This window comes from Gallus gallus, chromosome 4 (assembly GCF_016699485.2).
Source record: "Gallus gallus isolate bGalGal1 chromosome 4, bGalGal1.mat.broiler.GRCg7b, whole genome shotgun sequence".
Classification (NCBI taxonomy): domain Eukaryota; kingdom Metazoa; phylum Chordata; class Aves; order Galliformes; family Phasianidae; genus Gallus; species Gallus gallus.
The window spans coordinates 11,114,897-11,135,457 of record NC_052535.1 but is presented as its reverse complement, the minus strand read 5'-3'; the positions used below and the strand labels follow the sequence as shown (position 1 = coordinate 11,135,457).

General features: G+C 49.0%; 2 protein-coding genes across 11 annotated transcripts; one reads left to right on the top strand and one right to left on the bottom strand.

Moving 5' to 3' along the window:
• The first annotated feature begins 46 nt into the window (after positions 1-46).
• POLR1D (RNA polymerase I subunit D) lies at positions 47-6,189 on the top strand. Of its 2 annotated transcripts, XM_426271.8 has the most exons (5): positions 47-106; positions 2,819-2,916; positions 3,933-4,009; positions 5,007-5,089; positions 5,991-6,189. In XM_426271.8, the coding sequence occupies exons 1-5, from the start codon at positions 68-70 to the stop codon at positions 6,036-6,038; spliced, it is 345 nt and encodes a 114-aa protein (XP_426271.2). In that variant the 5' UTR covers positions 47-67; the 3' UTR covers positions 6,039-6,189. The 2 variants fall into 2 exon arrangements, with proteins under 2 accessions (XP_426271.2, XP_046796662.1); XM_046940706.1 differs by lacking the exon at positions 5,991-6,189 and having other exon boundaries at positions 5,007-5,960.
• Positions 6,190-7,260: 1,071 nt separating this feature from the next.
• On the bottom strand, positions 7,261-18,368 carry EDNRB2 (endothelin receptor B subtype 2). Of its 9 annotated transcripts, XM_040698651.2 has the most exons (10): positions 18,148-18,368; positions 16,498-16,573; positions 15,051-15,573; positions 13,442-13,554; positions 12,730-12,934; positions 11,772-11,921; positions 11,011-11,144; positions 10,593-10,701; positions 9,769-9,949; positions 7,266-9,175 (listed from the first exon to the last, which is right to left on the bottom strand). In XM_040698651.2, the coding sequence occupies exons 2-9, from the start codon at positions 16,512-16,514 to the stop codon at positions 9,800-9,802; spliced, it is 1,401 nt and encodes a 466-aa protein (XP_040554585.1). In that variant the 5' UTR covers positions 16,515-16,573; positions 18,148-18,368; the 3' UTR covers positions 7,266-9,175; positions 9,769-9,799. The 9 variants fall into 9 exon arrangements, 8 of the variants coding, with proteins under 8 accessions (NP_989451.1, XP_040554585.1, XP_046795769.1 ...); NM_204120.2 differs by having other exon boundaries at positions 7,261-9,949; positions 18,219-18,366; XR_006939029.1 differs by lacking the exon at positions 16,498-16,573 and having other exon boundaries at positions 10,593-10,781; positions 18,219-18,368.
• Positions 18,369-20,561: the final 2,193 nt, after the last annotated feature.

Here is a 20,561-nt window from a genome sequence, read left to right as displayed (position 1 = left end):
ACGCCGCGGGGCATGCTGGGAGCTGTAGTTTCCCGCGGGGCGTGCTGGGAGTTGTAGTCCGGCGGGCATGGCGGAGAGCGGCGAGAGGAAGGCCGCGCTGGAGATGGTGAGGGCCGCGGGGCTCGGGGGTGGCGGGGAGCGAGTCCGGGGCGCGGCTCGGCCTTCATGCAGCAACCCGGCGCCCAGAGCTGGGCAGGATCCTCAGGGCCCGCGCTCCTAAGGAGCAGGCGGCGAGTGGGGCCGGGCTCAGCACGCCGGGCTGACTGCTCTCAGTGACAGCGGCGGGGCCCGAGGAAACGGCACGGAGTTGGCGTCAGGGGCGGTCGGGGAATGGGTATGCCCCAGAGGGCGGCGGGCACGGCCACGGCCACGAGCTGCTAAAATCCGGCACTCGGGGGCTGATTCTTCAAGTGGCGCGAGGTGGGCTCGGTGATGCTGAACAGCCCCTTCCAGCTCGGGGTGTTCTCTGCTTGTCCGGCCCCGCTGCGCGCAGCGGCCGCTAGGTGGCGCTGCACCTCACGTTCGCGGGCTGCCCGGGCAGAGGGCCGAGCAGCAGAAGGCAGCGGGGTCTGCGAGTTGGTCGTCTTACAGCGAAACCCCGTGTTAAGTCCTCCGTGACCTCTCGGTCTGCAGCCTCTGAACTTCTCCTAGCAGCAGGAGGACGTATAGAAAGCGATACTGTCTCGTAAAGACCAGCAAAGGGCTTTGTATTCTGACATTAAGTACTAAGTGCTCGTAAGCTGCAGTGAGCAAAGCGCAAGTGATTTGTAGGACTGTTCCACACCCACTTATCTATCTGTTCCCCTCCATCTCTGTGCTGCTGTATCCAATATGGCACCGAATGCAATGTTAAATAATCATCTGTCATAAATTCCAGCCCCTCCGAGCAGGACGATGCAAGATTACAGATGGTAAAAGAGAATGTGGGCCGCAGAGGTATCCAGGTCACCAAGGCCGTGTCCAGCCTTGTGTGGGGCAGAAGGGGTCACGGAATCACCCGGAGAGAGCCGGTCTTCGTGCAGTGCTCGTGTGATGCCAGGATACCAGGATATCTCTAGCATGAGGCTTGTGAGAAATCTCAGCCTTGTTCTTCAAGGCACAGCCTGAACGCTGCAGGGACCAGGGAGTAATTGTCCTGGTTGTGTTGTGGCAGGGCCAGGGTTGATTCTCCTCTGCAGCCTCAGACTGTGCCACAGGGGAGATATCTGACTGGGCAGGATGGTGTCTGGGTGAGAAGTGAAGCTTACGGTCCTGCTGAAGTCCTGAATTATACCAAGGGACTCTCCACAGGAAAGGAGAGAGAGAAACCAAGTTCATGAAGCAGACAGGTTCAGCACAACGTGTTCCTTATGGCTATATGAAACAGTGGTGCTTTGGCCTTTATCTGTCGGATCAATGCACAGGGTACTTACACTGTACTAATGAGGCACAGACAGCTGAACTCATTGTATTGCTGCTCTCTCCCACAAGCAGACTCAGCCATCATGCAGGAGATGCATCCTGTCCTGTTCCTCTGCTTCCTGTATACAAAAGCTCCTTCAGCTCTGGAAAGGTCTCTGAAGTTGGTGTAACTCCCAAATCTATCTGTTAAAGCTCCAAGCATCCTATTTTTTGAGTTGCTTTTATGCCAATTTTGTACCTTGGTTGTAAAGATTTGCTCTCAGCCAGGAGAAACGTCTTTTTGTGTATGCACACTTACACCTGAATTAAGGTACAGCTGTGTGCAGGGGGCAAAATGGGTGCCAGGCAGCCTGTTGTGCCAGGAAGCTTCCTCCTGAGTTAACCTTCTCTAGTCCAAGCCTTTACTCTTAACGAAAAAGAAAATCCCTTTTGAGGACAATTTTAATAAGTAGTTCTTTGCAAAGCCCAACAGCAGGAGGAGCTGAGGTTAGCAGCTCTCTCTTGGAAGAAGGAGAGAAGGTGCTGGGTCCAGCAAGCAGGAGAGCAGGCAGGCTGTCTTTCAGACATCACAGGTCACACATTGCCATGCCATGTCAAGAGAAGGTTTTGCCTCTCCTTATTTTAATCACCAGTAACAATTAGTGCTTTGAGGATGGATTGCAAATTGCTAGGAGGCAAGAGAGACTGGATCAGGCCAACATCCTCATGTTGCTGCATCACATCTGCTCTTCTGCAACAGCTGGTGTGCGGGAACCTGCCCTGGAGTCGTGCTGCACATCTGGGTGATCTCTTTTGCAGGAAGCAGATTGCATCTCCTTTCTAAGCTGCTGAGTCAGATCCCTGGGGCAGCTGTACCTGCAGGAGGAGGAAGGGGAGCATTGCTCCACGTGGAGGTTATAAAACCACTGGAGCAGCTGAAGATTTGGCAAGAGGCAGGATGCAAAGAGACGCATCCAGACTCATCCATGTACTCATCCAGACAGGCTCTACACTTAGCCTCGAAGTCTCTCTGCTGCTAGGAGTGAAAATGATCAATGCCATCTGGGTACACCAGGCTTTGTGGAACGTGGGGAAATGTCAGGGGATCAGCAGCCCTCTAGTAGCTGAGCAATTGCTTAGGTGCCTCACTGGCTTTGGAGGGGATCCCAAACTGGGCTTTTTAGGAAACACTGTCTAGTTCCATACCTTTTGTGTGCCTGAGCCTAAAATAGCACAATTAGAGGATTGCTGCTAGTGTTACAGGGTTCAAGTAATGACTCTTCTTACAGCATCCCCCAGAAGTAGGCCCTGCACAGAGAACCAAACACTGTTTTCTCAGCCTCTGGTAGCTCGGAGTCAGCCAGATTCTACACTAGCATCCTGGTGTTCATTACCACAGAAACCGTTGTGGCATCTCTTCTCTCCCAATTTGTGGCAGGTCCAGGCAGATGGGACAGATGGAAACTGTGTCACTTTTGTGCTGCATGATGAGGACCACACGCTTGGCAACTCCCTCCGATACATGGTCATGAAAAAGTAAGTAAAGCCCCTACAGCGTCTGGTACTGCTAAGAGCACCTGTCTCCTATTCTAGCCTTCTCTTTATTAGCTGTACCTCAGTGGGTGTTAGAATGAAACACGTAATCAGAAGTCATCTCCTTATATGTTAGGGTCTTATATCAGACATATCAGATTCCTTACCTACGACTTCTGTTCCCAAAAATCAGCTACTTTTTTCTTTTTTTTTTCTTCCTTATTATTATCAGGACCCAGAGGGCACTTATAAGCCCTAAGGAGCCTGACAGGTCTCACCTGAAACCTCCCTACCCTTCCCATTGGTTCAGGACCCTCATTTGAGCTCACAGCTTGTTGCCTGTATGACAGGAGCATTAGTTCCTAGCTTGGCCGTAGTATTGCTTGTACTTGGCTACAGACTTTAGAGACCTGGTCACAATCCTTTCTTATCATTATAGGCCTATCTAGTGATCACTCAGTTGTGTTTAACCTGGGTTTCTTTCACTTGGCCTGTGGATTGACTTTTTGCCCTGACCTTAGACTTGTTTTACCCCCACAGACTTACCTGATGACCTCTAGTTGATCTTAGCTACCATCTCTAGGCCTACCTTATTCTATCACTTGAGTGCCATAGGATGGGGCTGGCTGATGGCTGTCATTAGCTTCTTGGCTTCCAGCTTTCCATCCCTTAGGTAACAGCTAGTCCTTACTGCTCCTTTGTGGTTAATTCTGGAGGAAATTTTGTCTGAAATGCAGAGGATGTTGTAGTTTCTCTGGCCTGCCACTGGGCAGTTGGTGGTGCTAGGAGCTTGCCAGACATATCCTTCCTTTGCAAAGCTGCAGTTCAAAGGTGGAGAACGTGAATGAAGTTATTCAGGCTGTTTCCCTTCAGCGCATCCCTCCTGGGAACCCCTCAATCATTGCAGAAGAATCCTGAGCCCCAGCAGGTCTGAGGTGGCCTGAAATTCTGACATTCCTGAGATGTGTTGTGAGCAGTCTGGGCTTCCACTGCTGTTTTTCTCTCTCTCCCCACCACAGCCCTGACGTGGAGTTTTGTGGCTACTGCATCACACACCCATCTGAAAGCAAGATCAACTTCCGCATTCAGACCAGAGGTATGGATGTGCATGTTCTCTTTGTGTCTGGGCTGTTTCTGTGGGATTCAGTTTGCTTGTGTCAGGTTTCAGCCATGGGTTGTACAAACAAAGAAAAGCACTTTTCTCTCTCTTCTCTGCTAGCCATCTGCATCTTCTGTGCCCTGTTGCTTCATTGGGCTGCTCTGAGCTTTGTGCTGTAGCTCTTCTGTTTCCCAGCTGTAGGGCTGAGCAGCATCTGCCAGCTGAGGCCTGAGGATCCCATGGCCTTGCCTGGTCCCAGGTGTCTGAGTTGGCTGGCAGCAGGCCCTGAACTGTAGTGCTGGGTGTAGAATAGATCTGCTGTTCACTGTCAGGGCTGATCTGCCCTTCAGTCAGTATGGTGTTTGGAAACTGTGCTGACACACCTAGCTGCAACAAGATAGTTCATTTTTCTTTCAACTACTCAGCTGTTTTGCAGCTTTGGACCTGAGGCTGTCTTGAAAAGCCTCATCCCACTAGCTCTGTGTGCAGACCCAGTGACTTGCCTCCTGAAGAGGACTTTGTCCCCTGACAGTAGGTAGCACTGGCTGCTCTAAGCCTTTTGCAGTCACCCGTTCCTGGCCCTGTGTGCTCTGCAGCTTTGTCTGCTGCCTAGAGAGATGCTGTTATTTCATTCCTTCCCCACAGGGCTGATCCCTTGAGTATCAAATATGTAGAAGTCAGTTCCTGGAAGCAAGTTGCTTGCTTGTGCTTGCTGACTCTTTAACTTTGTAAAAATAATTGCTGCTCAGCCTGTTGGCTTTGCCAACTTGGGACTAACTGCAGGGTAAGTATCTGCTGCTCCTGGGCCATAGCCTGGAGCACCTCACTGAGCTCTGGGCTTGGACTGTTGGTGATAGGCTGGCAGGAGCCCACACATTGCTTTGTGCCATGTAAGAGCCTCTCCCCAGTGCAGGGACAGCCATGCCGGCTTGCAGTGTTGAGGGAAAGGTCCCCAGCCACCTCCCATTTCACTAATGCATCTGCTTTTCTGAAGGGTCCCTTCCTGCTGTTGAGCCATTCCGCAAGGGGCTGAACGACCTGATGGGTGTTTGCCAACACGTACTCGATACTTTTGAGGTGAGACTGCTGCCTGAGGAGCTCAGGAGCTTTCTTGATCAAGAGAGGCAGAGAACTTTTGACGCAGAAAGCCTGATAGCTTTTTCAGGCATTCTTTGCCTGACATTGGTTTGACTGTGGTTTTCCAAGTCCTAAACCACTACTTCAGCCATTGGGGTTGGGAAGAGGAGAGGACAGGTCAGTCTTTGCAAAGCCCTGTGGGTCCTCCAGTGGGAGGTACTGCTTGGAATCCAACAGAGCTTCTTGATGTCACGTGAGTGTTTCTGCCTATATTTTTGCTATTGCGGGAGCATTAATGGGCAGAAATTCCTGCAGGCAATGGAGGAAGGAGTTCTCAAACTTCCTATCTTTTAACTTAAATGGAAACACACCTGAACTTCTTGCTTCCACATGAGAAGTGTAAGAACACTCACTAAAGGCTTTACCTGAGCCGTAGGTTCCCTGCTATGTCCTGTAGGCAGTCTGTGGACTACCCAGCTCTGAATTCTGTCTCTAGGGTGTACATTTCAGCAGGAGAGTGGCCAAGAGCTGGAGCTGGGGGTGGAGAGCAGACCCAGGGTACCAGAGACTGAGTTGCTGAGCATGTCCTCCCGTAGCATACTTGGTTGGCTTCTCAGTATTTCCTCAAAGTGTCGACCAGGATGAGGCCAGAGCTTGCACAAAGTCTTTAGGGCTTACCCTGCAACTGGACACAGCACCATGACCTGACTTCCTTTTGTATTGTGACTAAAGGCTCAGTCTCTTTTGGAAGTGCTTGGATCTCTGTCAGAGCATTTTGTGGTCCCTCAGCTGTTCCAGGATTCGGATGGGGAAGTCACAGCACAAACTGATGTGGTGATACTGGTGTGTGAATTGCTCAGATATATTGCTGTTAACGTTTGTCCTTTGCTCTTGCTTGCAGAAGAGCATGAGGAAATACAGGGCCCAGAGGGAGGAAGAGATGCAGTAGCATTTGGGAATGGTGGTCCTCGTGGATGTTTATAATGTTCATGTGTTGAATTCCCCGTGTCAAGAGTTTTTTGGTTTTGTTTTTTTTTAATAACTACTTTGATGCAAGCGTGTATTTTCTCTAATAATAAAGTATATGATGTTTGATGCTGCAGGGGTGTTGCTGTGTTCAGCTCATGCAGGTACAGAAGATGATAGCTGCGAGGCAGCTCTTTTCACACTTCCATTTTATTTCTTCCCCTCTCCAAATGACGCTGTTTTCTGCCCAGGATGTTCAGATCACTTATGGTGGTGAAGGTAGTCTGGTGCACAGAGCTGGTCTGCTTCAGCAACAAGGGGAACAAAGGGGTTCAGTGCAGTGTAAAATCGGGCTCTGAGAGAGGCTATAGCCTCTTCTGATCTAAATCCTTCTGATACTGGCTCCAAGGTCAAATGCCTATTGAACGGTGACAGTCATGGGGCATCAGCCACCTTGCTAGTAGGCCTATTTCAGTATTTCTTTACCCTGAGGGTGGTCAAATTGTCCTCGTATCCAGCCTGAAACTCCCCTGACACATCTTTCTGTCATTTCCTTGCATTCTGTCGTTGATTACCAGGAAGGAGAGACTTGTGCATCATTCCTCATTTCTCAGAGGAAGATGCAGAGAGCAATGAGGTTGCCTCTTGGCCTCCTGACTGGACTGCCCAGGTGTCTTCGTACTCTCCTTACAGGACATGCCTTCAAGCCCTTTTGCCAGCTTCATTACTTTCTGGATGCATTCAAATAATATAATCAGCCTTCATTGTTTTTTAACAAATCACCCTCAAATGGGCAGAGAATCATTTCATGGTCAGACAATTTAAAAAAAAAAAAAAAAACAACAAAAAAACAAAACTTGCCTCATTTCAACCCTCCGAAGAATGCAGACAGCCACAAGCCCGGACCACTCCTTGTGAGCATATCTAGAGAGTACAGTGCTGAAACCCCGGCCTTGTTCAGATCTGCTGGCAGCTAGCCAAGGGAAAGCCTTTCATTGAGTGTAATGTGGCATGAAGTAACAGGAGTTCTTTCTGCTCCGTGCTGGGTGCAGGAGTGTGAACCTTCCCAGTTTGCTCTGCCCAGGGGGAGCACCTCTGTCTCTTCGGTGGAGGTCTGCAGTTACCAAAAGAACCTGCTGGCACTCAATTAAGTATTTAGCAGACTTTGCAGACCCCCTGCTGCTTAATAAGAAACACCCAGAGACTTTCCTTTCAAACACCAACATGTTTTATTAACATACAGAGGAATAAGAGGATGTAAAATGTCAGGTTTTCTCAATAAAATTGTTCTTTCAAATACAAATTGACAGACTTGGTTTCTGGCAGACTGGCAGTGGGTTTGTGTTCACAGGCATTAGGTCCTGAAGCCATCTGAACCCTGCATTTCATAATAAGGCCCTTTTGCCTCAGTTTGCTGCAATGGATTCATCTTGCCCATGCCGATGGGTTCCTGCATCTCTACAGGTGGCTGCGACGGCTTTGATTTTGGCTGACCCTGTCTGGGGCGAATAAACAAGAACCTGACTGATATACCTGGGCTCAATCCTGTGACTGCTAAGCCCCGGCGGCATGGAGAGTAACTTTAAAAGGATATTGAAAGGTGGGAGCTGTTTTTGCATTTCCAATTCCATGAGCAGCTAAAACCTGGCTGCGTGTGCTCTCTGTTTCTGACATTCCTTGCTTTCTCTTTGACCTGAAATGCGTTTGTCCTGGTCTTGGTGGTAGCCTAGCCTTTGAGAGCTGGGAAAGTGCCAAGTGAATGCCACCACTGTGTAAGAGTTTTAAAAGGATACTGCTTGCAGCTGAGAGCTCTCTTCTCTCCCTCCCTTCTCACGCTTAGTCAAATTTTATGATGGTGGTTTTAATAGGAGACACTTGGGAGGAAAACACAAGGGGAAAGAAAGCAAAGGAAGCTGAAGTCAGCGTTAAGCAGCTGTGCAGCAAGTGATAGCAATGTCCAGAGCTGGGATGAATTCATGGCAGTCTGTTTGTTGCAATATTAATCATGTGCAGATCTGAGACTGGTTTTGAACCATTTAAGGTGAAAACGTTGATCTGAGTGTAGCTAATGCAGGAATGATTAAATTCGCTATGGAGCATAAAGAGGGATGTTAACTATTTGGGGTCCAGGAGGTTAAGCGAGGTAAAAAAGATTCCCATCTGCCTGTAATTGCTATCTGTCTTGTGAGTATGAACAGGTCCTGGCTGTCCTTAGGAGAGAATCACAGATCTTGAACATTTGGGGCACTGCTCCTTATGCTGTTACCAAAGGTCACTGCTGGGGAATCATTCAGATGCTTCAGACTACTGAGTTGAATGGGAGCTGTGTGTTTAAATCTCCTAGTCCCCGTGCAGGTAAGAAAACAATCATTGCCCAGCTGGTGGCAGGCAGCACTTGGCTGTTCCTATTGCTGGTTTGGATAGAGCTAGAGGAAGCCAGGCTGACACAACTGGGGCTGTCCTAAATGGAAGAGGACCTTTGAATGCTTGTTTCAACATGATAAAGGTTGACTCTTTACAGAAACGTGTAGAATTCAGATTACTATTTTTTCTAATGAGCACAACTATTTAAAAAATCCTCCTACTAAGATGGAGCATTTCATTGCTATCAGTTTTCTCCAATGAGTTTGTCTTCCAACAAAGCGCAGCCAGCTCAGAGGCATCAGAGCTGTGAAATGGATACAGACAAATCTACTCTAGCGGGTAGGTAAGATTATGTAAAACTATATAAAAAAGGCATTTGGGGTCTAATCACTGTAAATTGTAAATTTGTGAGGGCTCTTTGACGTATTCTGGTTAGTTTCAGCAGCAACTTCAGCTGAGGTAAAGTTTTCCCTATTGTATTTTCCACCTTAGCTTGACCCTGAGGATCAGAATCTGCATCCTACTTACAAATAGCCTGAACTTTGGTGTCACGGAGCTGTGGCCAAGAAGTGCTGGGGTTCCAGGGACTGGGAAGGGGGAATTCGGAGCAGGTGGTTTGGCTGGATGCTGCCACTGGCTTCTGCTGAGGATACCTGGACTCCTAAGCTGTGCTGTCCCATGCATTCAGTCTCCTTCTTGTGCCATACACAGGCAGGCTGAATGCCATCCCTGAGTGGAAAGCTTGGAGGAAATTTCCTGGGAACAGGTAAAGAGGAGAGGTCTTTCAGGGCTTCCCAGGTCAGATTGACGCTGGATTGCTGCCCATCCCTCCATACCATAGCTGGGGGAGATTTCAGGTCACTGATTGTCTAGAACACCTACATCACACCTGGCTCTTATCATGGTGCCCTGCCCAGGGACAAACTGTTCCAGCAGAGGGAGATCATAAGGGACAATGCTTTGTTTTTTTTCAGCTGGAAATTGTTGCTTGGGTTCCTTGCCCTCTCCTCCCCGTCCCACATCCATCTTCAAATGACCACATCTCAACTTTCCTTTTCTCACCCATCTCCTCACCCCATGTTTCTACCCAAGACAAATGACCATAAGTCACTTGACTATCCTGCAAGGAACAGAAAAATCCTACAAGGAGCTGGATCCCATTCTTCGTCCTCCTGTAGAGCTGACTTGGACTGGAGAATGAACAAGCAAAGCCCTGAGGCTGTGTTCAGAGCTAGTTCCAGGGTCAGTGAAGTGCTACAGCTCTTACCCAGGTGGGTTATAATATGAAGGCAAAACCAATTTGAGCCCAGCCAGGAAATAGCTGTGCAAGGGAATCTGAGGTGTCCTACCATCTTGTCATAGTGCCTTCTCCTCTCTGCTTTAGGAAGAGCTGTACTTGTTGCTCAAGCGGGAGCTGCTCTGGTCCAGTCCAAGCTCCTGCCCATTGGCTTTCCACTTTCCCACAGAGCCCTTCTCATCTGTTGGCGTGATGCTCAGAGCCGGTCTCTGGCACCAGCAGCATAGGCAGGACTGCAAGGAGACAAAGAGGGTCGAGACACAAATGTTAAGTATGTGGGATATGAGGGAAATGTTGGCAGGTCAACCTGAGCGGTGCTGGGTTGTGCACTGAGCAAAGCTTTCCTACAGATTTGATGGGTATAGGTTTGTCAAGATAGGGCTGGTGTGGCTTGGAAATGAAGGTAGCAAAGCCTCAGGTATTTTTTGCAGCTGTATTTTCTTGTCCTTGAGGGACAGAAAATAGTTGGCTCAATTCCTTGCCATAGCATCTGGGAGGTGATTTTCATCTCATCCCCATCCTTTCTCAGGGCCTCCCTCCTTCTTAGATTTCTCTCTGAGCAGTTTGGGCTCAAAGTTTATAGCAGCCCCACTTCCTGATTTAAAGGCATGTGGGGTTGCTTCTGATTCAGATTGACAGGGACTTCTCTGGGGCTTGTCACAGGCCTTGCACTGGGAACAGTCTCCCCATAGCAAGGCAGGAAGCTCTATTGTGCCTGAAGCTGGGAAGAGAGGTGCCTAGCAGGGTGAAAATTTGGGAAGAGGGTTACAGTGAGCAAATATGGGCATCCTGTGGGCTGTTGGCAGGCCCCACGTGTACCTGATGCCTGCCTTTCCCCTCATCCAAAGTCTATGGCAATGGGAGTACCATCCCTACCTGGAAGCAGTTCTTGAATTTTCGGCTGACAAAGTAGAGAGCCACAGGATTGATGCAGGAGTTGAGAGAGGCCATGTTGATCCCAAAGTAATCCATGACGAGGAGGAAACTGTGGTAAGAGGGGAGAGAAGGGGCTGGTAGCTCGCTGGGTGGACAGCTGGAGGAGTTTCCAAACTTCCAAATGTTTCTCTGCCCAGGAGACATCTTTAACTCATAAATAGTACAGAGAAAACTGAATTTTCTCTCTCCACGTGGCCCCCCACCTCCTTGCTCTGTGCCTGCCTACAGAGCAATGCCAACTAGAAGAGGAGTTGGAAGGTGTTTGGAAAGCAGATCCCTCAGCTTGCTCTGAGCCCAGTGAGCCTCTAGGTGCTCTTTAGAGCTTAACAGCACAGCGCCCTCCTGCTGGTGCTCTTACCTGAGCAGCTCACATCTGTTGGGGTCTGTCTGATCATAGATGGTCTTTTTGAGGATGCGGCTGAGGTGGAGCGGCAGCCAGCAGAGCGCAAAGATCACCACGAGGCAGAAGACGGTTTTGGCCACCTCCCGACGCTGCAAGGAGAGGGTGGGCAGGGGAGAAGGTATACTCTGGTTGAGTGCCTGGGGCAAAGCACCCTCTTCTCGTGCTGATCAATGGCCCTTCATGTCCTTTCTATAACCTGAGGAGGGCTGGGCACCCTTTTGAGTCCAAAGCACAGCCTATCAGTCCCAGTTCCTACATCATGAGGATGACTTGTGAGATCCAGGCTGCAGAAAGCAGTAAGGTAGCAGTAATGCAATGTGGACCAGGGTAGAGTCTCCTTCTCCCCATCCTACTATCATTTCTAGTCACTTTGCTGAGGTAGCCTCATCTATCTGCCCTTCCTGCTATGTTCTTGGAGCAACCAGCAGGTCACCAAGGTATGGGAGAGAGCAAAGACAAGTATAAATGACCATAGGAATTGAAAAGCGAACTGGTCTGTGGTCACAAAGCTGGTAGTTTCGGTTGGCTCTGAGGTGGAAGATTGTAGAGGTGAGAGCCCTTCTCCCTGTTTAATTCATGCATCTGCATCCACCTGTCAAGAAGCCATTGACTTCTGTGAAGCTATGTCCTTTGTAGGAACTCATGTATGTTCTCCCATTCTACATCATTACCTTTTGTTTTGGGAAATGAGGTTTCTGCCCTCCTGGTTTTCTTACCCGTTTCATGTGGTCATTCAGAGCGATTCTCATGCCATTTCTCTTGCTCAGCATTTCACATGACATGAGGGTGTAGAAGATGCCAGTGCATACTAAGGGGAGGCAGAAGTAGAAGCCGAAAAGCCACCAGTCCTTCACATCACGATAGAACTGTATGGAAAACAGAGAGGAACTGGAAATGGGGAAGAAGGAAGGTAGCTGATGCATTTGTCCCTGACAACAATGAATCAGTTTATGGATGAACGCATAAAATATCATAGAATTAGGGAGCAGCTGTAGGTTCCGAACGCGATGTGATGGGAGCTATCGGCATAGGGAGGGGGAGATGTTGTATGCGTAGCGAGGGAAACGAGGTGTGTTGTAGGCGTAGCGAGGGAAACGAGGTGTGACGCGTGCAGGTTCCTATGCCACCTGTGTGTTATGCCACCTGTGTGTGCCAAGTGTAACTTCGTGATTGGAGGAAACACTTGTATTTAAACACGTAGCCTATAGCAATAAACGCCATTTGCCTCACTTACTCCTGGGGTCTGGGTGAGCATCTGGCCCCGACCTGGTAAAGGGTCGGTTTCGCCCAGCAGTAAGCCCTACATGTGGACAGAGGACGAACACCGGACGAGCGAACGGAGACTACATGCAACACTCCTTGGCCTGTTCTGACAGCCTAGCAGCTTCTTGAAGCTTCCCAAGATTGGTCATGACTTTCTGATGTGGGCACTGAGGATGAAACATAGCTAAAAGACATTCTGCCTGTTTCCAGGCCTCACATTCAAAGCACCACTCCCCCATGTTGGTACTTCCTGCATAGTCTGTGCTTTGTCTAATCTCTCCCCACATTCTCCCTGTTGGCTGGAAGTCATGTATAGAAGCATCTAAACCTCTAATCAAGGAGAAAGGAAGCCCCATTTGCCTGTGTCTTCCTCTTCCTTGCACTGCAGCTGGGATGGGTCAGAGTACATACCATCATGAAGCTGGATTTCTGTTCAGAGGCAAGCATGCACACCCACAGGTCTTGGTCCCAGTAGTTGATCTCTACCATGTCAAAGGCTATGGCTTCAGGGACTGCAAGCACAATGGCCACTGCCCAGATCACTGTCACCTCCACCGCCTTCCACATGGGGATTCCTATGCCCTGGATCCGACTCCAGGAGGCCACTGCTCGATACCTGCCCAGTGCATAGGAATACAACAAGAGTGGAGAGAAGTGAGAAAAGCCACTATCAGAAAGAAGCTAGGAAGGTGAGTATTAGAATTGTCCCCAGAGTCCCTTTCCCTCCCTCCCTCCTTCCTTCACCACTGCTTTGCCTTCTCCTTCAGTGGAATGGGATGGATCAGCAACAGGGCCTCAAGGGATAAATGTGAAGGGAGCTGACCTTGGCCAGTATGTCTACCTCCTGGTGGCAGGGGTGCCATCCTTCCCCACCAGCCGAGCAGTTAATCCTGCATGTTATGCTCCTCACGTCAACCTTTTCCAGTAGGACAGACTTTTTCACCACAGAGAACAGTTGGTTCCTGTTGGATTTCAACTCTACATAAAAGCTCCCTCTCCCCTTCTCTGAATTTTCCCTGGAACCAAGTCACTGTACAGTCTTCTAATTGCAGGCAACAGAAGGATATACTGTGGTTAAATGTGGACCAGGCTGGGCAGGTCACCTGTGGAAGTTGTTTCTCACCTGTCGATGCTGAGGGCACAAAGACTGAGGACCGTGATGCCCACTGAAGCCTTCTGGATGAAGGGGACCAGCTTGCACACCTGCACACCGAATGGCCAGTCCTTTGCCAAGAGCTGGGGAAGAACCTCAGGGTTAACAGACTGCTTTGGGAAGGCATGCCTGGCTTCCTGTAATAGCAGGTGGTTACCCACAAGGTGCAAGAAGCCCACAAAGAGCAGCTGAAAGCACTCTGAGGTTACCTCCACTGGGATGGCATGGCGTGTGCTCTCCGGTGCTTTGGGTTGTGTTGGGAACCACTCGTTTCCCCAAGGGCTCATTGTGAGATGAGTTTACACATACATGGAGAGATGGTTCGGACACAAAGTCCTGAATCCTAAATCAGAATCCTGAAAGCCACAAAGGGCTTTGGGATGCTTTCAGAGGGGAAGTGGATATTGTTCTCTGAAATAGCCAAAATCCAGCAAGAACAGCTTCTTTGAGATAGCTTTCACAGCCATGAGACTTATGTGCTCCCTATACTCAGCCCTTCTACCACATTTAGGTTCCTTAGTGCAAATTATCCTCAAAACTCTTCTCACCTCTGGAATTAGATTCGATCTGGCGACCCCTTTAAAGCCAGTACCTATTTGTGGCCCTAAGCTCAACTGAGACAAGCAGAGAGTATCAGTGGGGCAATATGAGATAGGAGAAAGGGAGCTCTGAGAGATGGCCAAGTGTGTCTTGAAGCCAAGAGCTTGTGTTAGCGTGGGCTGTCCTGTGGATGAAGCCTTTGGTATAAGTCTTGAACTCTGTACAGCCCTCACTACCATCACTGCTGACCTGACCTGGACATAGAGCTGGGTATTCAGCCTGTGACAGGCTCATCTACCAGCTTCCTTCAGTAAGATTGTTTCTACAGTCTCCATCTGGTCCCACATGCCCTTTTTATGATATGTAGGACATACAGACTTGTGCAACAGGACAGAACCAGGCAAACATACCAAAGAGGAGGGCTATCAGACCTATGTACCCACAACCCAGTTGCATCTGAGCTCCAAGTCCTTCACCTCTCTGCAGCCCCTCTGGACCCTTCCTATAAACCTCTTACTCCAGATCACCAAAACCTGTCCCACATGGTGGGCAAGGAGGAACTGTGCATCTCACACAGTAACACTCCTTCTCGTGATTGGGGTCTCAGGACTCCATCCAACATCTGCCAAACACTCTCTACCCTGTTTATTATACAGCTCTGTTCAATGTTCCTGGATGAGTCTTCATATTTAGCTAGATGTTTTCAAGAGGCTGATTTGTGAATACCAAGAGACCGTAAGTCACTGTTTTCCTTGCAATTTTAAATAAGATTTAAAAGATCTGGATGTGTGTGTGCGTAAATAGAACACATGAGTAGCTGGGAATACCTCTGCTTTCCCAGGAACCTACTGTGAACTTTGTGCCTGTTTATTTTTCCCTTTTCCTTTGGAGAACATGATCACCCTCCCCCCAATCCTTGCCAAAAATGGAGCCTATGATAGAGGTTTAGGATAGAAGATAGGTAGAAGATAGCAGGGCATGAAGGCAGGTGGCAGCAGATGCCATTCCTGCTTCGGTACTCCTGTTATACAAAGCCTACCTTATAGACATTGATGGGCAGAGCAATGAGGATGTAGAGAAGGTCTCCAAGTGCCAAGCTAGCAATGAGAACATTCGGCCCGTTCCTCATGCACTTGTTCTTGTAAATGATCCTGAGGAGTGTGGAGTTCCCGATGATCCCTACTATGAAGATGGTGCAGGACACGATGGTGTTGATGTACTTGAAGATGTGCCTGATATCTGCTGGCTTCACACAGACAGGCAGCAGGGGAGGCTCCGACCCGCTGCTCTTGGGAAGGCTTTCTGAGTAGTTGGGTGCCTTGGCATCCTGGAACAGGCTGGGCTGCACCAGGCTGTAAGCCTGCTCCTGGCTGAGTGCCTCGAAGGGGATGGAGCTCGCCTGGAAAGCCTCTGGGGTCTGGCTACATGCCCCAGAGAAGAGGCAAGTCAGGAGGATGGCCAGAGTGGTGGGAGCTGGGATTCTTGCCATTGAGGACCGAAGGGCAAAACTGACTGCAGAATGCAGTGCTTTTGGAATGTCTTTGCTTGGGTCTTGGTCTGATCTGAAGATAGAGAAAGGGAAAAGGGAGAGAGGTGGGTTAGCCTGGGTTAGCCCAGGAGGGGGGCCGATAGTGCTTAAGAAGATGGCAGAGAGGTATTTTGTCTGCAGTCACTGGAGCAAAAGTAGTTTTGGGGCACCTGCACCATTGACACCTGCACAGCAGGATGATTCTGCAAACCCTGCATCATCCATAGGAACAAAGCAGCTTTTATTCCACTTTGTGCCATGGGAAAAGTGGAGCAGCATGAACATCAGCAGCTCCCTATGCCATCCTTCATTGCAAAGAGACAAAACTCAGCGCAGTATCCTGAGAACTGTGCTGGGAAAGCACCATGAGGGTTTTCCAGAAATGCTCTATTGATACCTGACATCTTATTCCAATTTATGTGCAAGCAGAACAACTCCTCCTTCCCCATCCTTAATCGCTGTTAATTGAACCACTTCCTTTCCAAATCCACCATGCTGTTCCGCTCAATACCTGGGGACATAAATCTCCCTGTGTTGTTTGCAGTGTTGACTGCTGAGCACAGTAAAAGGTCTCTCAAGCTGACCAAGGCTGCAGCACTGCTAATAAATATCATCGGAGTGGGTTCTGTTTTGCAGATCTCAGCCAGTATTCTCAGGCAGGGCTGGTTGAGCAGCAAATCCCATGCAGCTTATGGGACATCTGAGGATGCTGCAGAACCGTGCTGGTATGAATTTGGGGAAGGGGCTTCGGCACTGTGTGTACAGTGGGACCATGCTGTCCCTCTCTGGGAAGCCAACCCCAAGTCCCACCAGGTACAGCCACAGCTCCTCCAGGTACAGCTGCCTTGTGTGTCAGCTCTGCAGGAACACCTGTGCCTTCCTGCTTGTTTGGGAGTCTCCAAGCATGATTGGTAAGAAGCTGGATGTTTTCCCAATGAACCAGCCTAACCTGACCTACCCTTTTCTCAGTTTCATCCTGCTGCTTCTGCCAGGAAATCTCTCTGACCCTTCAGCCAGGTTCCTAGTGAATTAAACTGCAAACAGGCAGTGTTAGTAGGAAACCTGACATTTATTCTCAGTTACATGTCAAACAGAGGCAATAAAATAACCACAGACCTTCAATCACAGTTCAGACCTCATGAACTCAAGAGATGAGTTTTCAGTTCTGTTAAAACAACTACTTTTTAAAGATGTTTTCTTTCTAGTTTGACCCTTACATTGTGATGGCACCTTAGATTCAGTTTTAGCACAGGAGAGTTAAAGATCCTATTCCTTTTTTTTTTCCAGCTCACTGTCAGCATGCTTCTATCTGCTGAAATATTCATGCCTGGTGCATAGCAATTCTGCGTGCTCACCGTGCCTTTTATCTCTGCAGGCTCAAGCAGCTTTGCAAAGTTATCTTGCAGATAAGCCACATCAATATGAGCCAGAATGGCCACCATGAAGTTATCTGCCCATGTCTGGCTGTGGAAAAAAAACAAGAAAAAAGCCTCTCCATATGATGGTTGGGAGTTGACCCAACCATCTGTTCTGAGAGCACCCAGCGTACATGGGAACCCCAGCATTGAGGGATACCTGCAGGTTTATCCTGCTACTCCTAAGCACGAAGTAATATGCATGTGAGGGAACCCCTCATCCCACACAATCTCTTCTGCATGGGCAGAGCTAATTCCACCAGGAAGATGTGGTGGATGCCTGCTTATCACCTATTGACCACTGTAAAATGCCGTGGGAAGAGCCTTGGTGGTAGCTCTGAAGGTCCTGGCACCTCTGCTGGTCCAGCACATCCCTTGAGAACTGATTGCCCAACCTGAGGTTTTGTGATGAAAGAAGATTCTTCAGTATCTCCTTCCTTTTGCTATTTACCTAAGCACCTGCTTAGGCACTAAAGCATCCCTGGAGGGCTGTGTACTGGGCAGCAGTGGGCTGCTCCTCTCTGCTCTCCCTGGTGAAGGACTCAGAGCCTGGTGCTGTTGTGCCTCCAGGGCTTTGGCAGAGAAGCTCATGTGAGTAAGAATCACAGGACACATCTCGTTTGATCCTGCCCATCCCTTCCACGCTACTGAAAAGAAGTGCTTCTCCCCCATCTTGCCTTAATATACAAGAATTTAATAAAAGGGGAGCATTGTTTTCTCCTGCTCAGCAGCCCAATGACTTCTTGCCCTCCTTGTTCCCTCATCTCAGAACGCTTGCAAGTATAACTTATCCCCCCTTGTTGGGGAAATCAAAGCACGGAAGGCTAAGAGGCTTGTTGAGTGCTCAGCGGATGGAAGCCAAATCCAGCATCACTTCACTCCAAATCCTCCGAGCGTTGGTCACATCTCTGATCACCTGCACAGGTGCCTGGTGGCCCCATCCCATCTGCCCAGCGGAGGGTGCAAATAAACATCTTTTGCAGCAAAAATGCCATAGATGGGGGGGGGGGGGGGAGAGGGAAGAAAGGCAGATATGAGCACACATCCCCAGTTGCTTCCCCCTCCTGAACCCACCACCCAGAATGGTGGACCTTCCCCTAAAAGGTGTGCAGCACCTGTTAGATCTTGTTGTGGAAATGATCCCTCCAAAATCTCCATCAGACCGCGAGATTGAAAAACATGTAAAAACTCACCCAGACGCAGGAAATCATTTTGTTTGCAAATCAGTGCATGGAACAGCAAAGCTTTTCATCAGTTAGGTTACCTTCCTCGAGACCACAAACTCTGGATGCTCTTGAGATCAGTTTCTTTCCCTCTCATGGCCCCTTGCCCGTCCTACAGGTCCCAGGAGGATGGCAGCATTGTAGATTCTGGAGTTTACTTTTGTGTTGCTTCCCTCTTGTGACTTGCTGAGGTCTCTCTGAACAGAGCACTTAGTTATATAGAAAATTGCTGGGCTGCCCCCAAACGCAGCTGCTGCAACCAATAAGTGCAAGGCAGGACAGGGATGGAGGAGGAGGGAGAGGCAGGCAGGGATGAAAATCACAAACAAATCCCTCTCGGAGTCAGGGGAGAGAGCTGGGGGCAGCTGCTGACACCAGCACGGGGCTGTGCTTTAGCAAATGGACCCCAGCCAGCTTTGGAGAAAGAGTTTTGGGAGACATCAGAGCCTTTTGTGCCCGGAGTGCACACACAGCAGCGGGGATGTGCTGTTTCCCTTCTGGCACAGTAAACCCTTACTGAGGTACTGGAGGTGGACAGACGCTGCTTTGCCCTCCCTGAACCTCTGTCTATGTGAAGTAGGCTGAGGTGAGAGCTCAGACCACTCTCCATCTGCAAGGAGGTGCTTTTTCACATGCCAGCTCTGCTTGGGTTTTGCTCTTGAGATACAGGGCAGAGCCCTTTATGGCTGAGAAGTCAGTGCTGTCACAGAGTCCCACCAGCCTCCTTCATGCCTCTGGTCTGGTCTTAGAGATTCCCCTCTGAATTTCACCTGCCCCTGAGCAGAAGATCTCAAACAGCTGTTCTATGAGACTCCTTCTGCTTTCCTCAAAACCCACTGAACCTCTTCTGCACAGCCCCAGAGACAAAGCTTCTCCAACCTCCTTGGCTTATCTGCTTGCAGAGGAAAGTTTTTTCCTCACTATGCTCTGAAGCTGGCTCTGCTCAGGAACTGGGGATTTATTTGGTATGAGGCAGGTTGTTTTATTAAAAAAATAAAGAAAAAGGAATAGCCAAATCATCTTGTTCCAGTGTCCTTGATGACTCAGGAAGGTGTGCTGGCATAGCGTGCTGGTAAAGTCAGGTTGATTTTTGGAGTAACTTCACTTTGGTGTGGGAATCCCTTTGCCCTTCTAGCCCCAAAACAAGGATAAAAAGAATGGGTTCACACTCCTTCCCAAGTAAAAGGAATCTCAAGCACATGAGATCATGACTGGCACACTAAAGGGTCTTGCTGCCATCCACTGGGACCTGGGCAGGCTGGGCAGTCCATCACGCAGTCCAGAAGAGGAAAGTGCTAGGTCCTGCCCCCGGGGAGGAACAACCTAGCTCTGCTGCAGGAAGCCATCCCATAGCCTTCTCATCCTGGTTGCCCATCTGCAAACTATGTCCAGTTATAACCTGTTATATTTACATTTTATCCTCAAGCTGTGATAGTTTTTAATCTGTTTTTCACACTCGCCTTTCCATTACCAGACTTCAAAGTGTAATTTCCAGTAAGTTCAAAAGCTATCAAAGCCATGCAAAAGTCCTCCTATGTCTCCCTGCGACTTTCTCTTCTCCCATCTGAACAAGCACATCTCCTTCCACCTGTCTTCATAGGAGAGCTGCTCCAGCAGAGAAAGCTTTCCGGAATGGCATTTAGGCTTTCTAGGTGGCATTTCCAAGCAATAAGATAGAAGATGCCTTGGCTTCTAGGTGACTTCAATAGCATTCAAACTTGTGGCTATTTATTTTCACCCCGTTTCATGGGCATCGTGAATAACTGCGCAGGAGCTCTGCTACTTATGGGAGAGCTGCAGAAGTTCAGAACAGAATGCTTTTGAATGTATATGCTGTTACAGCCTTTTTTTCTGAGCGGATCCAGACACACGAATGGATTAGACTTGGAAGGAAAATCCCTTTCATCTTGAGATTTGGCCAAAGATGCCACTGAGAATTTGACCAGGCTCCCTTTGCTCAGTGGGCAAGAACTGTAATTAGGGTAGAGATAATCTACATTTGTTGTTGGGGAACTTTATTCTTTTTTGGTATGGAGACAAATTATGTGTGTTTTCTCCACTGAATCATTTCCACGATTCCTTGAAGCTCTGATGAATCAGAGCTGTGAATAATCCACAGAAAAGTTAACGTCTTTATTTACTGCTTACTCTGATCTATCAGAGTTGACTCCTCCTCAGAAGAGAGAATAAAACTTCCATTTAGATTCTCCTCTCTTCGTTCTGTTAAGCGTCCCAGATTGGAGAATCTATCACCCAGCATCTCTCTGTGGCTCTCAAGTCTTGGCACTGCTTGCTCTGCAGGGCTGACGTCCCCTGCTCTCACCAGCTTTGATCTCACCAGCTCAGATATCAGAAGCAACAGATCTTTGAGGGATCTATTTTAC